General features: G+C 44.7%; 1 protein-coding gene across 1 annotated transcript; it reads left to right on the top strand.

Moving 5' to 3' along the window:
* Nucleotides 1–2,971: 2,971 nt before the first annotated feature.
* C13H16orf89 (chromosome 13 C16orf89 homolog) lies at nucleotides 2,972–12,897 on the top strand. Its single transcript, XM_033167857.1, has 8 exons — nucleotides 2,972–3,339; nucleotides 5,225–5,374; nucleotides 5,952–6,099; nucleotides 6,690–6,804; nucleotides 8,052–8,187; nucleotides 9,441–9,545; nucleotides 10,738–10,812; nucleotides 11,743–12,897. The coding sequence occupies exons 1-8, from the start codon at nucleotides 3,168–3,170 to the stop codon at nucleotides 11,811–11,813; spliced, it is 972 nt and encodes a 323-aa protein (XP_033023748.1). The 5' UTR covers nucleotides 2,972–3,167; the 3' UTR covers nucleotides 11,814–12,897.
* The last annotated feature ends 1,464 nt before the right edge of the window (nucleotides 12,898–14,361 follow it).

Genomic DNA, 14,361 nt, shown 5'->3' on the forward strand with positions numbered 1-14,361 from the left:
TTTAACTCACTTGCTTTGTCGTTATTGCTTTTTGTGTATTATAAAGTGAAAATAAAAACAAAACAACCAACCCGCCAAAATTGGAATTGGAATCAGGGGTCACCAGCTGGACTCATCCAGGGCTATTCCACCTGATGGTTCTAGTCCCAGCTCAGCTGGACAAATGCTTGCACAGTCACAATTGCTTGCAAAAGGTTGTTTTGTCAAGGCATGAATAAGGAGGGGATGACAACAATGCACCAATTTAACCTCGAAATGTTAACACAACATTTAAAGGGCTTCTCCCCTTTAATTTTATGCCAAGAGCTAGCAGAGCATAGTGATAGCAGGGGAAATCACAACTGCTGAAAACGACTCAAAATGCCAATGATCGAGATGGCAACAGAGATAGTTGGGAGACAAGCTCTTCATTGTACCTACAGAAAATGCTTGATTCTTTAGGGAGGAAGTTGGCAGAGGGGAGAGGGGTTTTTGTTTTTTGTTTTTTGCATGACTTCCACAAGGCAACAGGATAAGACTTACAACTTGGTAAAAGTTTACAACCATGCCATAAAGTGTTTTTAGAACAATTTCCCTTGGTCTATGGCTGATTGATATCCGATGCCCTTTTAAATGTGTGTTTGTTTTTGTTCATATTTTTATTACGTGTTTTGTGTTTTTTACATTGTGATTTTATGTTGTGAACTGCCCTGAGATCTACAGGTATCCAAGATCGTCTACAAATTTCTGGTTTGCAGCCTGTGTTTCCAGTTAGGGCTTATCCACCCTTATCTTTTGACCCACTCTTTTCAGGCACATGTCCACACTTTAAAGCTCCATGTCCAAGTGTTTTTCTTTCTTCCTTTTCTTTCTCTCTCTCTCTCTCTCCCCCCCCCCCCATCTTTCCCCATGAAAACCTGTTCTTTTAACGCTCAATCAGAGCAAACTTTGATTCAGATTTTCTGCAGATTGCCATTTCCTCCAATTCAGCTTTAAAGAGTGAGTTTTTGTGAGGAAAGATCCAGGGCAAAAGAAGAAAAAGGTGTACTCAGACACCAAGGTTTAAAGTATGGGCTGTGCCTGGAAAGAGCAGAGGAAAGGTAAATGTGAATAAGCCTTTAAACTCTGCAGAAAAACTGGACCGAGAGAAAACAACCAGAGGAGTAATGCTAAGGTGCAACTCAGCATGGCTATTAAGGAGGTATAAAATTCCTTAGTCGTTTAACTCTGCTCATTAAATTGTAAAACTGGGCCTGGAGCTTTAAGTCCCTGGGGATCTCCCATCTCACAGAGCATGAATCACTGCAAAGGCATAGGCAGACAAGAAGTTCACCCATTTATCTGTTAGAAACATAGCTGTCAAGTCTCCCTTTTTTGCGGGGAAACTCCCTTATTCCAAGCCGTTTCCCGCTGCTATCCCTTATTGTTGATATCCCTTAAATTTCCCTTATTTCCGGGAAGGAGAGTTGGAGTCCGGGGACTCCTTGGGTCCCTGCATTTCTCAGCCCTGCCTGCCTGCTTGCCTGCCTGCCTACCTCACAGGACTGTTGTGGGGATCAAATGAGGACTAGGACCAGGGAGCTCCTTGGAGAAAAAGGTGGAATATAAATACCTAATAACAAACAGACAGACAGACAGATATATAAAGAAGGTAAAATAGATGAATGTTTCTCGGCAACAGGTTCTCAGATTAAGCATTGCTGCCCCTAACTGGAGGCAGAGCAGAGCCAACCTGGCCAGAAGCCATCAGTGGTCCTCTCCTCCTGCATGAATTTGCCTAATCCTTTTCTAAAGCCATCCCAGTTGGTGGCCATCGCTGCTCCCTGTGGCAGGGAGTTCCAGAGGTTAACCATGTGCTGCGTGAGTAAGTGCTTTCTTTTCTCTGCCCTGATTTCTCTTTCCTGGGAGCTCTTTCCTGGTGTAAATTAATTTGTAGCCTGGCGGGATTATCGCGGTGTGGATTGTCACTGAGAACCGTAGACTGAGGGTGCTGATCCCTTATTTTCAAATCTGAAACTTGACAGCTATGGTTAGAAAAGGCTCCTCTTTATCACATATACAGCCCAACAAGACAACGACAAGAATCCACCAACAGCATACGAATCTATATGGGTAACCTGATTCAAATACACCCACCCACCCACCCACCTCACACACGAAAACAAAGTTCACCACGGCCAGTCACAAACAAGCAACCGCACCCTAGGCCAACCCCAATTTCTCTCACCACCAAAGGAACACAAGCAAATGGCAAAGAGAACCCGCACAAATGACGCTGACACAAAACCCCACACATACATTAAGCAAAATAGAAACATCGCCTCCCGACCCCACCCCACCCCTCGCCTTTCCCCCCTTCACCTCTCCCCCCCCTTTTCTTCCTAATGTAACCCTAATGTCTCAACAAATAAAACTGACCTATGGAAAATGTAACTTGAAAAAAGAGACATTGTGCATACCTTTGTAAACCAAGAAACTTTAATAAAAATATAATTTTTAAAAAAAGAAAAAAGGAGAGCAATAAAAAGAAACATCCACTGTATACACCTTAGCCTGAACTGTGGAACATTTATGGAAGAAGCCTGAATCACTAATTTAAAAAGAGAAATTATTAAAGAAGAGGAGGTAAACTTGGCAGCTGAAGTTGTTCAAGATGAAAGCTCAGAATGATTAACTCAGGGGGACTGGAGTAGATTTGATTTGTCACCTGAAGAAAGGGTGTTTGGATCGGATTCAGGTATCTCTCATGCTGAAATTCTAGAAGAAATAGCCACTGAGAAGAACCAGAATACATGGAATGACTAAAGGGATCAAGAGGATGATGAAATTCATAGCATCATAGAGTTGGAAGGAACAATGAGGATCATCTAGTCCAACCCCCTGCAGTGCAGGCATCTCTTGCCCAACGTGGGGCTTGAACCTACAACCCTGAGATTAAGAGTCTCGTGCTACCCTGCACATCCAGGAGAAAGGATGTGTGCAAATGGAAGAACAGCACCTGGACATTCACATACCATGCAAATGTTTCCCGAAGGTGTCCACGGAGTCATAGTGTAGTGCTTTGTCCCTCCCTTTGACAAGTATTTGCACAGATAATATTTTGCTTTGAAAGAGTGGAGCAGGACACTTCCCAGGTACCGCCCAGAAGCAACTGGCACTCCTCAGTGGCAGAGCCCTTCTAGCAAAGCATGCTGTTCCTCCGTTTCCAGCTGTTGGTTTTCCTCCTTAACCTGAATTTATCCAGATGTGAGGACAAGAGGAATTCAATTATCTCTGCACTGGAGAAAGCAACTTTGTTCCTGGAAGAGCAATATAATGAACTCAACATAGATGGAGTGTTTGGATATCGTTTTTTGCAAGGTACAGTTCCAGCTACTTTGGAGACATATAGCACAACCTTAGGCATGTTTACTCAGGAATAACAGCTTACCCACACTCGCCTTTCCTCCCCCCTTTCCAGGCATGGTCTGTGCTTTAAAGCTCTGTGCCCAAGTGCACTTTTGGTTTGTTTGTTTGTTTTAGCTCCGGAGCTTTCACCATGAAAACTCGTTCTTTGAAGCTGAACTGAAGCAAACGGCAATCGCTAGAAAACCCAAAATGACATTTGCTCTGACTGAGCAGGTTTCTGTAGGGAAAGCTTAGGGTCTACAAAATGTGGGCCTTTATCTGCAAAGAGTAGGGCAAAAGGTATGTATGGCTGAGCCCTAAGTCCCATTATGTTCAATGGGGCCCCCTCCCTAGCTAAGTGTGTTTTAGACTAATTCTTCCTGTTACACCACCTTTCTTTCTTTCTTTCTTTTCTTTCACTTACTTTAAAAATTGCCAGCTTCACTCATCAAGTCTGGGTGTGACTTTATTTTGTACAAAACAACATATAAAATATAAAATTCCTTCCAGTAGCACCTTAGAGACCAACTAAATTTGTTCTTGGTATGAGCTTTCATGTGCATGCACACTTCCTCAGATACAATGAAACAGAAGTCACCAGACCCTTATATATAGTGAGAGAGTGTTACTCAGAAAGATGGTGGGAATTGGTAATTGGCTGATAGGTGTGGAAAACCTGTTGACGACTGTTAACGACTGTAATTGGTCTTACAGAAAAAAGCAAGGGGTTAGATGGCTAAAAATAGCTTTGTCATGTATAATGAGATAAGAATCCAATGTCTTTGTTCAGACCAGGTCTCTCCGTGGTTTTAAGTTTGGTAATGAGTTGCAATTCAGCAACTTCTCTTTCCAGTCTATTTCTGAAATTTTTTTTGTAATAAGACTGCTACCGGTACTTTGAGATCTTGTATAGAGTGTCCTGAGAGACTGAAGTGTTCTCCTACTGGTTTCTCTGTCTTGTGATTCCTGATATCAGATTTATGTCCATTTATCCTTTGGCATAGGGTTTGGCCTGTTTGTCCAATAGTGTATAGAGAGCTCAAGGGCACTTTTGGCATTTGATTGTATACACAATGTTGGAAGATGAGCAATTAAATAGTCCTGAGATGGTATGTTTATTCTGTACAGTAGTTTTCCAAATGTCTTTCTTGGGTGAGGAGTCCTTCCCACCCATCTGAGCATTAAAAACCAAGCAGCTTTTCCTTCAGCGTCTTCTAGACAGAGGCAAAATTGTCTTTGTTATAACACTGAATGGAGGGAGCAGAAAGTAAAGAAATAAGTGTAAATTTATTTAGGGGGGTGGGGAGGGAGGGAGAGAGAGAGAACACCAGTGCAGAAATGTGAAGAAGAAGAAGAAGAAGAAGAAGAAGAAGAAGAAGAAGAAGAAGAAGAAGAAGAAGAAGAAGAAGAGTTTGGATTTGATATCCTGCTTTATCACTACCCGAAGGAGTCTCAAAGCGGCTAACATTCTCCTTTCCCTTCCTCCCCCACAACAAACACTCTGTGAGGTGAGTGGGGCTGAGAGACTTCAGAGAAGTGTGACTAGCCCAAGGTCACCCAGCAGCTGCATGTGGAGGAGTGGAGACGCGAACCCGGTTCCCCAGATTAGGAGTCTACCGCTCTTAACCACTACACCACACTGGCTCTGAACTGAACTGTGGGCTGTGTCCAATGCTAGTCCTACCCAGACCCATTGAAGTTAATAGGCATGACTCACTTAGGTTCACCAATGTCAATAGGTCTACACTGAATAGAACTTAGTTGGATATAACGGGGTGGGGGGAATTGACCCACCCCCAACTCTCCATCCTTTAGAGGCAGGATTCAAACATCTTCTTTCCCTTCTCTAAATATCCAGCGTATCTGAATGCAACATTGGAGAAATGGGCCTCGGTGTCTGGATTAGAGTCGGAGCAAGTGCGAGTGCGACGCTTGGATGCGAAGGTGTCAGCTTTGATCGAAAAAGCAAAGCGTGCTCTAGAGAAGAACGACCCAGATTCTTACAGAGGTAGCATCAAACCTCACCATAGTGGAATGGGGTGGGGTGGGGGGTGCGCTGCGGCTAGAGAGGGCGGTAGGCAGGCAGGAATCTGTCTTTAGGGCAAAGACGTTCCCCAAATATCTGCTATCCCCATGTTTCAAGGTGACTTATCACAGGGGTAGCAAGGCTCAACCCCAGGGGGGAAATGTCTCCCTCCAGGCCTCTCTTTCTGGCCCCTGGAACTCTCCCCAGGCCACAACTCTCAATGGCCCTGCATCACCCAGAAATGTTTCTGCCTGGCTGGAATGTGTCCCTGAACTTTGATAATCCCTCACATTGGACTGGTTGGAGTATCAGGGCCAGCCTGTCCATGAGGTAGACCTCCGGTGGCAAAACGGGATGGGCCTCCCCTGTGGAAGGGTTCACAGATTCACTGTTGTCATCCATTTCTACCTGTCCTATTGGGACATAGGAAGCTCCCCTATTCCAAGTCATAACAATGGTCTCTCTAGCTCAGTATTATTGCCTACAAACTAAGTCTTTGCAAAATAATAGCTAACTATTTTATCTTCCCCTTGCCCGCCTGCCCCACCCCCCTTTGCAGCATTTCATCAAGCTTTAAGCCCAGGGTTTTGGAAGATTCCCCATCAGTGGGTTCAGAATGATCCTCCTGTTTCTTTCTCCCCAACCAACGGCTCATGTCTGGACTTGGAAACAAGCGATTCCTGCATATCCAACCTGCTAGGATCAGGGTAGGAATTTTGCTTACCTCTCTGTCATACCTAGTGTTAACATTGTGACTCTAGATCAGGGGTCGGCAAGGTTTACCTCGCCTGGGCTGCTTCACTCCTGTGGAGATCGCTCCGTGGGCCGGATCACACCTGCGCAAACACGATTTCCGGCACCGCGGAAGCGAGTTTCCACTCTGCGCTGCGCCAATTTAGTGCAGCGTGGGGGAACTTGCCGAGGGGGCGGCTTGGCTTGGGGGCCGTTTAAACGACCCCCATGGGCCACTTGTGGCCCATGGGCCGCAGGTTGCCAACCCCTGCTCTAGACTTGTATATGTAAATGAAACCATAAATCCTAAAGACACCACAGTGTCTGTTGACCTTCATTTTAAGAAAACCAAATGCTAGGTAATGACTGGAACCCCAGGAGTCTCTCGCCACCTAGAGATTGGGGTGCATGCAGCAGTATCTTAGTTTTACACCACAATACTGGTGTGTCAGCAGCAGCAACCTCATGCAGTCCAGGTACCCCCCGAAGCATGGGTTAGCTGCTACACAAATCTCTCACCTGTCTGGCTCTTGAAATTGCCTAATGCCATGCTTTTCTACAAAAGGGCCGGTGGCACACCTTGCCTTGTTCCAGATAACTGCAGAAGCATCATGATAAAAACACACTGTTCGGGATATGGTCTGTCCCATCAACTTTTCTACTTCCTGTTTGCAGAGATGGTAAGGAGTTGGCCATGTGCTTTGCTAACGGCAGAAACATTAATGGGATGGGGTAGGGAATGGGAATGAGCCTAGCATTATGTTCAGAATATCACCTTTCATCCAGAATCAAGAACCTTGGACGAAAAGTACCATGAATACTACTACTACTACTACTACTACTACTACTACTACAGTAGTACTACTCTAGTGGTGGTGGTGGTGGTAGTAGTAGAGTAATTTATTATCCACCTTTCACTAGCAGGATCCAGGACCGGTGACAATTTAATACAGAATTAAAAACAGTTAAAACAGGTTAATGTTTGCGAATGACTTCTAAGGCACATTGTACATAAATGTGTGTGCATGAACAAATTAGTCAAATATTCATAGAATAAGTTGTACTGTCTGTATTTGATGTGGTTGTAACATTCAGTGTCAATATCTGACAGCATTTGATAGTTGACATGCATTGGTTTAGTACTGGGTAGTATTTAACGGTTGACATGTAATGGTATTTAGTACTTGAGAGCAGCAGTTAGGTGGAAAGCACTTATATTTAGGGCTAACTGCACGTTACATAATAGTGTAAATTGCAATTGGGTTATGGGTTATGGGGTATTGGGTTTTGTTTTGTTTTTAAAAAAAGAACCCTTGCTAGGAGTGGGGATGGTTTCTTGCAGGACCACAATGCAGCCACTATCTTGGTGGAAATTGCATCATTAAATGACAGGACACACTCTTGTAATATTTAAATACCACTTTAAACTGTCATGGCTTCCCACAAGGAATCCTGGGAACCATACTTTGTTACAGGGCCTGAGACTTCTTAAGAGACCCCCCCATTCCCGTTCCAGAGTGACAATTCCCTGGGAATTGCTAGGGGAAATGACTGATTGTTAAACCACTCTGGCATTTGTAGCTCTATGGGGGGGGGGAATATGGGCTTTTGCCTATGAAAACAATCACAAAATGCCACCAGGTTGAAAGCACACTCATTTTGAATCTTTTAAGGTTCAAAAGTCTCATTCTAGATTTTCCCACTCAAATGTGTCCTGGGCAAAACTGGAAAACTTCAGAGTTGTGAATATTCCCACTGGTTCTCTCTAGGTAGTTTAATGATGATCTTGGGAGGGGGAGCGCTGACATTTTCTCTGATTAGCTGAATACTTTCATTCTTCACCATCTCTTTCTCGACAAGCAAAACTGTGCTACAAGACGGTATATGAAAAACAGTCTTTCTTCCCCTGCTTCTTGTTCACATCTAGAAAGGATGCTCGGATCCCCTCTTCCACAATGCGCAATATTACAAGAGTGTGTTCTGTCATTTAATGATGCAAATCAATGTCGACGCTGAAAAGCAAGCGCTCCTAGGGACCGTGGGAGACCTTTTTACGGAAAACAGTAAGTGGCCTTTCTGCTGTGTTGTAGTGTCACTGTTGGAGGCAGCGTTCTTCACTCAGGGAACCACTTTACAGTGTTACCTTGGTTCTCAAACTTAATCTGTTCCATAAATCCATTCCAAAACCAAAGCGTTCCAAAACCAAGGCATGCTTTCCCATAGAAAGTACAGTGGTACCTCTGGTTACGTACTTAATTCGTTCTGGAGGTCCGTTCTTAACCTGAAACTGTTCTTAACCTGAAGCACCACTTTAGCTTAATGGGACCTCCCGCTGCCACTGTGCCGCCAGAGCACAATTTCTGTTCTTATCCTGAAGCAAAGTTCTTAACCTGAAGCATTATTTCTGGGTTAGTGGAGTCTGTAACCTGAAGTGTCTGTAACCTGAAGCGTCTGTAACCTGAGGTACCGCTGTAATGCAAAATGGATTAATCTGTTCCAGACCTTTAAAAACAACCCCTAAAACAGCAATTCAACATGAATTTTACTATCTAACGAGACCACTGATCCATAAAATGGAGGCACTAAACAATGTACTTCAGTCACACAATCAATCAGTAGCTGAACTGGGTTCCACACAGTCACAAAAACAAAACAAAAAGAGCCGCAAAAACAAAAACGCAAAAAAATAGCAACAACAACAACAACAACCAGACAGACAGACCTCAGCGTAACACTCAAAACTGAAGTATGGCACTCAAAACGGAAGTGTAACACTCAAAACGGAGCATGTTCGGCTTCCGAAAACAGTTCGCAATCCGTAACACTTCCGGGTTTGCAGTGTTTGGGTTCTAAGTTGTTTGAGCACCAAGGCGTTTGAGAACCAAGGTACCACTGTATAAAAATGGTACCAAAAAACCCTCAGAACATTTGTGGTATGAAAAGTTAGATGATGACGACAACAACAACAACAACAACAACAACAAAATGCAGGATAGGCACTGAACGGAAATGAAGCAGTATGTCCATCCCAAAACCTTTGCTGGCATGAATAAGGTTGGAGGCAGGATTGTGTTGTGCCATCCCAGTAGTACCATGACCACAAAGCATCACAAATGCACAGTAAGAAGGGCAGGGCCCCATGAAGACATGTGAGGCTACCATCTTTGCTGAAGTTAAGCTGGTCCAAGTCTGCTTGGTGTTTGGGTGAGAGACTGACTGCTGGGAAACCACTTTGGGTTCCATGGTGGATGGAAAGAAGGGAGGATGGATGGAAGACAATACTTGCCATTTAACATGTTTGCATTCTGCCTCTCAGTTTTGTTTTGTGGCCTGGCTGGATTCTCTGATTTCTATAAATCACGGTGGCTGGACATCATTCTCAACTGGCAAAAAAGCGAAAGAGGATGTTTCTGGATGTTCGGTGAGTGAGCACCGCTGTTTGATTCATCCAGTGCTAGAGTGGCAAATTACATAATGGAGAAAATGAATGCTGCAATTTGAGTAGAGTTGCTACAAATTCAATAGGATTAGGCAAATTTGTGGAGGATGAAGATATCGGTGGCTACTAACCCTGATGGCTAGGTTCTGTCTCCACTGTCGGAAGCTCTGAATTCCAGGGCTGGAAACCACAGGAGGTGAAAGTGCTGTTACACTCAGGTCCTGCTTTTGGGTTTCCCATAGGCATCGGGTTGGTTGCTGTGAGAGCAAGACGCTGAGCTAGATGGGTCACCAGCTGACCAGCAGGTTTTCTTTTGTTCTCACATTTTTAAATATGCACCTGCATTTCCAGTGGAAATAGTTCTGTGTGCAATGGTGTGTGTGTTAAGGAAGTGCAATTGTGGGTGAGTCCACTGGTGGAGGAATGGGGAGGGCGGGAGGAGCGCACCACCAGCAGCACCATCGGGTAGGGGGTACCATTGCGGCCGCTCCCCCAACCGATCCGGGCGCTATGCCCCTGTGGCCAGCGAGCCACGCCCCTGGGATGCGTGCCATGCCCCCGCCTGCTCTCTGCTCCCGGTGCCAGGTTTACTCCAAGGTAAGAGGGTATAGGATCATAGCCTTATTCTTTACCAACAGTGCAATCCAAACCCAAGATCTGCCACACATTCTGGATAACCCTGACGTTTCCCAGATCCCCAGCTGGGGGCTGGGAAGGATAAATGGCCAATGCCTGAGCCAAGGTCTCTCTACATCTGAATCTTAATAAAGTTGTGGCCAATTTTAATCCCATAGCACGTTGTCTTGTGTCATTATTCCGCTCAGGGGTCGCCTAGCGTTTGGGGGACTCCGCCTGGCCACACAAAGTCCAAGAACTGCCAGATCCAAACTCTCATCTTGGCAGATCATGGGTTTGGATTGCACTGTTGGTAAAGAATAAGGCTACGATCCTATACCCTCTTACCTTGGAGTAAATCCTATGGAACAGAACAAGACTTACTTTGGAGTAGATGTGTCTATGATTACTCTGTAAGTCCCATCAAGCTCAGTGGGAAATCCCACTGAGTAACATGCACAGTTTGCCTTGTAAATTTGTGACTGAATGAGGACTCACGTTCTAAAGCACATCCTCTGCCTTCAAGCAAATGACTCTTTCTTTCTCGGTGACCTGTTAGACTCCTCCAGCCCAGTTTCTGAAAGCAATCATAAGGAAGCACGAAGAGTTAAGAGAACGGAGAAGATTCTTGAAGGTAAAGATAATGGCAACTGGTGTGGGTGCATAGATAAAAATTGTTTCCCAACCTATCACACATTTTAAAAATAATGTACCAAGTCACCCATGAGTAGACCCATCGGATTCATTGATTTCAATGGATATGCTACTCTTAGTATGTCTAATACTTTGTTCAGAGACCTGCATTGGCTACCAATTTGCTACCAGGCAAAGTTCAAGCTGTTTCTATTAGTATATGGAGGAGACTCTTGAGAGTCCCATGGACTGCAAGAAGATCAAACCTATCCATTCTCAAAGAAATCAGCCCTGAGTGCTCACTAGAAGGACAGATCCTGAAGTTGAGGCTCCAGTACTTTGGCCACCTCATGAGAAGAGAAGACTCCCTAGAAAAGACCCTGATGTTGGGAAAGATGGAGGGCACAAGGAGAAGGGGACGACAGAGGATGAGATGGTTGGACAGTGTTCTCAAAGCTACCAACATGAGTTTGGCCAAACTGCGAGAGGCAGTGAAGGATAGGCGTGCCTGGCGTGCTCTGGTCCATGGGGTCACGAAGAGTCGGACACGACTGAACGACTGAACAACAACAATTAGTATATGAAGACCTTAACTATTTGGGACCAGTTTATCTGTGAGATTGCCTTACCCTGTATGTGTCCACTTGACGGCTTTGAGCTGCAAAACTGGCACCATTACAAGGGCCACATAATATGTTTGTAAGAAACCTATGAAGCACAGAGCCCATTGTTGAGACAATATAGTTTGTGGGAACCTCCCCAGAATTTGCTAAACTAGAACTCCAAGCATCCCTTGGCCATTGGCCATGCTTCCCAGTGCTGATGGGAACTGTAGTTAAGCAACAACAGGAGGGACAAAGGTTCCCCACCCCTCAGTTTAAATTACAACCCTCTCTTCCCTTTGATAACCAAAACTCTCATTTCCTTGCAGGTGAATGTGCTTCTCACAACACCGCCGTGGCCGTAGGAGCGATTGGAGGATTTCTCCACTACGAGTTCTGATGCTTTCGTGCTTCTTTCTTCTTATGCCACTGAGCTTAACTTTCTGGCTTTATTATGCAATGCAGGACCTGTTCAAAAACCAATCGCTCTTCTCTCTAGGTACATTTTGGGTGCTAGTCAACATGACTGTGCTTTCAACATCCCGGTCAACCAGGGCACTGGAAAAATCATATTCATATTCTGGGGTGCGGTACTGGTACCTCATTAGGACGGGGAGGAGACTCACTGTCTTCTTGAACTGTCTCCCTAGCATGGGGAAGGGGCAGTGATGTGCTGGCCCCGGGTCTTTGGGGTTGAAGACCTCTTACTATTTCTGCAGCAGGGTCTCTGCCTCCATTGTCCCAGAGTCGCCCAATGAGCACGAAAGGGGAGCTGTTTAGCCGCGGCATGCTCCAAAGCTAAGCATTTAGGAACACTGAAAACACAAGGTGCTGCAGTTTTAAGGGAATGAGTGGTGTGCAGGTTCTGTTTATGCACAATGGAACACAACTTAAGTCAATTTCTTCAACCCAAGGACCACATATCAGTGGTGTGGGTGGGGCCAGAGGCAAAAAGTGAGTGTCACAACAGATGTGACTCCTACCTTTGTACAGTAGGCTGCATTCCAGCCACATGAAAGTCAGAGGCTTCTGCACAGAGGTTGCACAGATGTGGCCTCAGATGGACAACTTCATCCATACCTAGCCTAGGTGTCACTTACATTTTAATCTCTTTTATCCAATCCAATTAGGCTCCTCACTTCTCTATCTGGCTCCATTTGCACTGTTCCCTCCTTCGGCACCCCGTGTGCTATCCTGCTTCTCCCAGTCTTCCGTATCTCCTGCCGCCTCTATAGTTTTAACCAAATAATTGCCATTTCCATCTGAATGTGCCACCCATGTACTTACTCTATCTATTTTTGCAATAAACTGAATTTTCAAGTACCCTAAGATCTGACTTGTCATCTCTCCACCTGGATGCTCAGGTTTCTGCCATGGCTGATAACGTTTTTTGGTTCAAGACCCCAACAGGCATTGTTCAAGTTTGCATTGCATCTACGCTCAAGTTGCAAAAGTGTGTTAATAAACCATATTTCTTAAAGACATGACAGTCTCTGCTGTTCTTTAGTTCCTAATGGAAACACAAAGAACCCCCTGGAATCTTGCTACCACTCAATAGATGTTGGGGGTGGAGCAACCTTTGTGACAGTATGAAACAAACCCCGCTAAAATGTGCATGTGTGATTCCCCCCCCCCCAGCTATTTAGAACACAGAGGGAAAATGTATGTTTAGAAGACATCATGTTGCTTTTCTTGACACTAAAACAAAAACAAAGCAAAGTCTCCCATGTATATAGTTATTTGGGTTGTGAGCTAACCAAAAGCCAGAGGGATGGTTTCGAGTTTGTAACGCACCGGAGACTAGAAAATCAGTCTCAAACGTATCTAAATAAGGAATTCCCCCATGAAGCATTTTAAAGAAACCTGGGAGACAATAATAAGGCCCCAGGCACCACATCTGAAAGTTAAACAGGTCCTTTACTAGGAAAAAAAACTACAGCTAACTTTTAATGATACCCCACATGATGCTTTACATAGCAGTAGCTGAGGGACAGTTCCTCCGGGAACAGGTTAAAAAATAAACACTGCAAAGAAGTTAAGTTGTTTGCATCTCATATGAGCCTGCTGTTCTCCTAGTGTGCATTATCTGGGCAAAGGCCCAGCAGCTGGATCTGACTCCCGAGGCATTTACATCTGTCCATTATCCAAATTTCAGTCAAGGTATTTCTTAAAACAATGGCTGCTACTAAGGATGTGAGAAGCCGTTGCTATCCGCTCCACCCTGTATTTCACATGCATTTACGTATTTATAATATTTATATCCCACTTTTCCTCCAAGGAGCTCAAGGTGGCCTACATAATCCTCCTCTCACCCCCCCCCCCATTTTATCCGAACATCAACCCTGTGAGGTAGAAATAAATAAAAAAAGCTTAAAAATTGTCCAGTAGCGCCTTAGAGACCAACTAAGTTTGTTCTGGGTATAAGCTGGACAATTTTTTAAATTTATTTCAACTGCGTCAGGCTACCTACCTGCACCTGTGAGGTAGATTAGGCTGAGAGCGAGCGACTGACCCCAATATCACCCAGTGAGTTTAATGCCTGAGTGGGGATTTGAAACCGAGCACCGTTTCCATTCTCTTGCAGATTATCTTCCCAAAAAAAACTCACTGTTCACTGTGGCAAAGTCACACACTTAATGTAATTTACACAATTAATTCCACAAACGGCACCATCGTTATGTTGTTTCACCCCATTCGTTTCCATGCAAAGGAAACACACTGCAAAAAGGGGACGACATGATCAAGAATGTATTTTCTGTGGACTGAAAGCAACAGTGCCAATTGTATTCACTGGATTCTGACACTTTGTCCAGGGTTCGGTTCCCTTGGAATGAGGCTCAGCGGAGACAGTGGTGTCTTTAGGATATGCAATTTTAATCAGGCATATATACAAACTGAGCAGCACAGAACACCTCTTTGAACTGCTCCCCACAGCTTCACCTCGCCTC

Source organism: Lacerta agilis, chromosome 13 (assembly GCF_009819535.1).
Source record: "Lacerta agilis isolate rLacAgi1 chromosome 13, rLacAgi1.pri, whole genome shotgun sequence".
Lineage (NCBI taxonomy): Eukaryota > Metazoa > Chordata > Lepidosauria > Squamata > Lacertidae > Lacerta > Lacerta agilis.

Coding starts and splice junctions, on each gene's coding strand:
- C13H16orf89 (XM_033167857.1), top strand. CDS start 3,168: ATGCTGTTCCTCCGTTTCCAGCTGTTGGTTTTCCTCCTTAACCTGAAT. Junction 6,100..6,689: donor TCCAACCTGCTAGGATCAGG/GTAGGAATTTTG, acceptor TTTCTACAAAAG/GGCCGGTGGCACACCTTGCC. Junction 8,188..9,440: donor AGACCTTTTTACGGAAAACA/GTAAGTGGCCTT, acceptor TCTGCCTCTCAG/TTTTGTTTTGTGGCCTGGCT.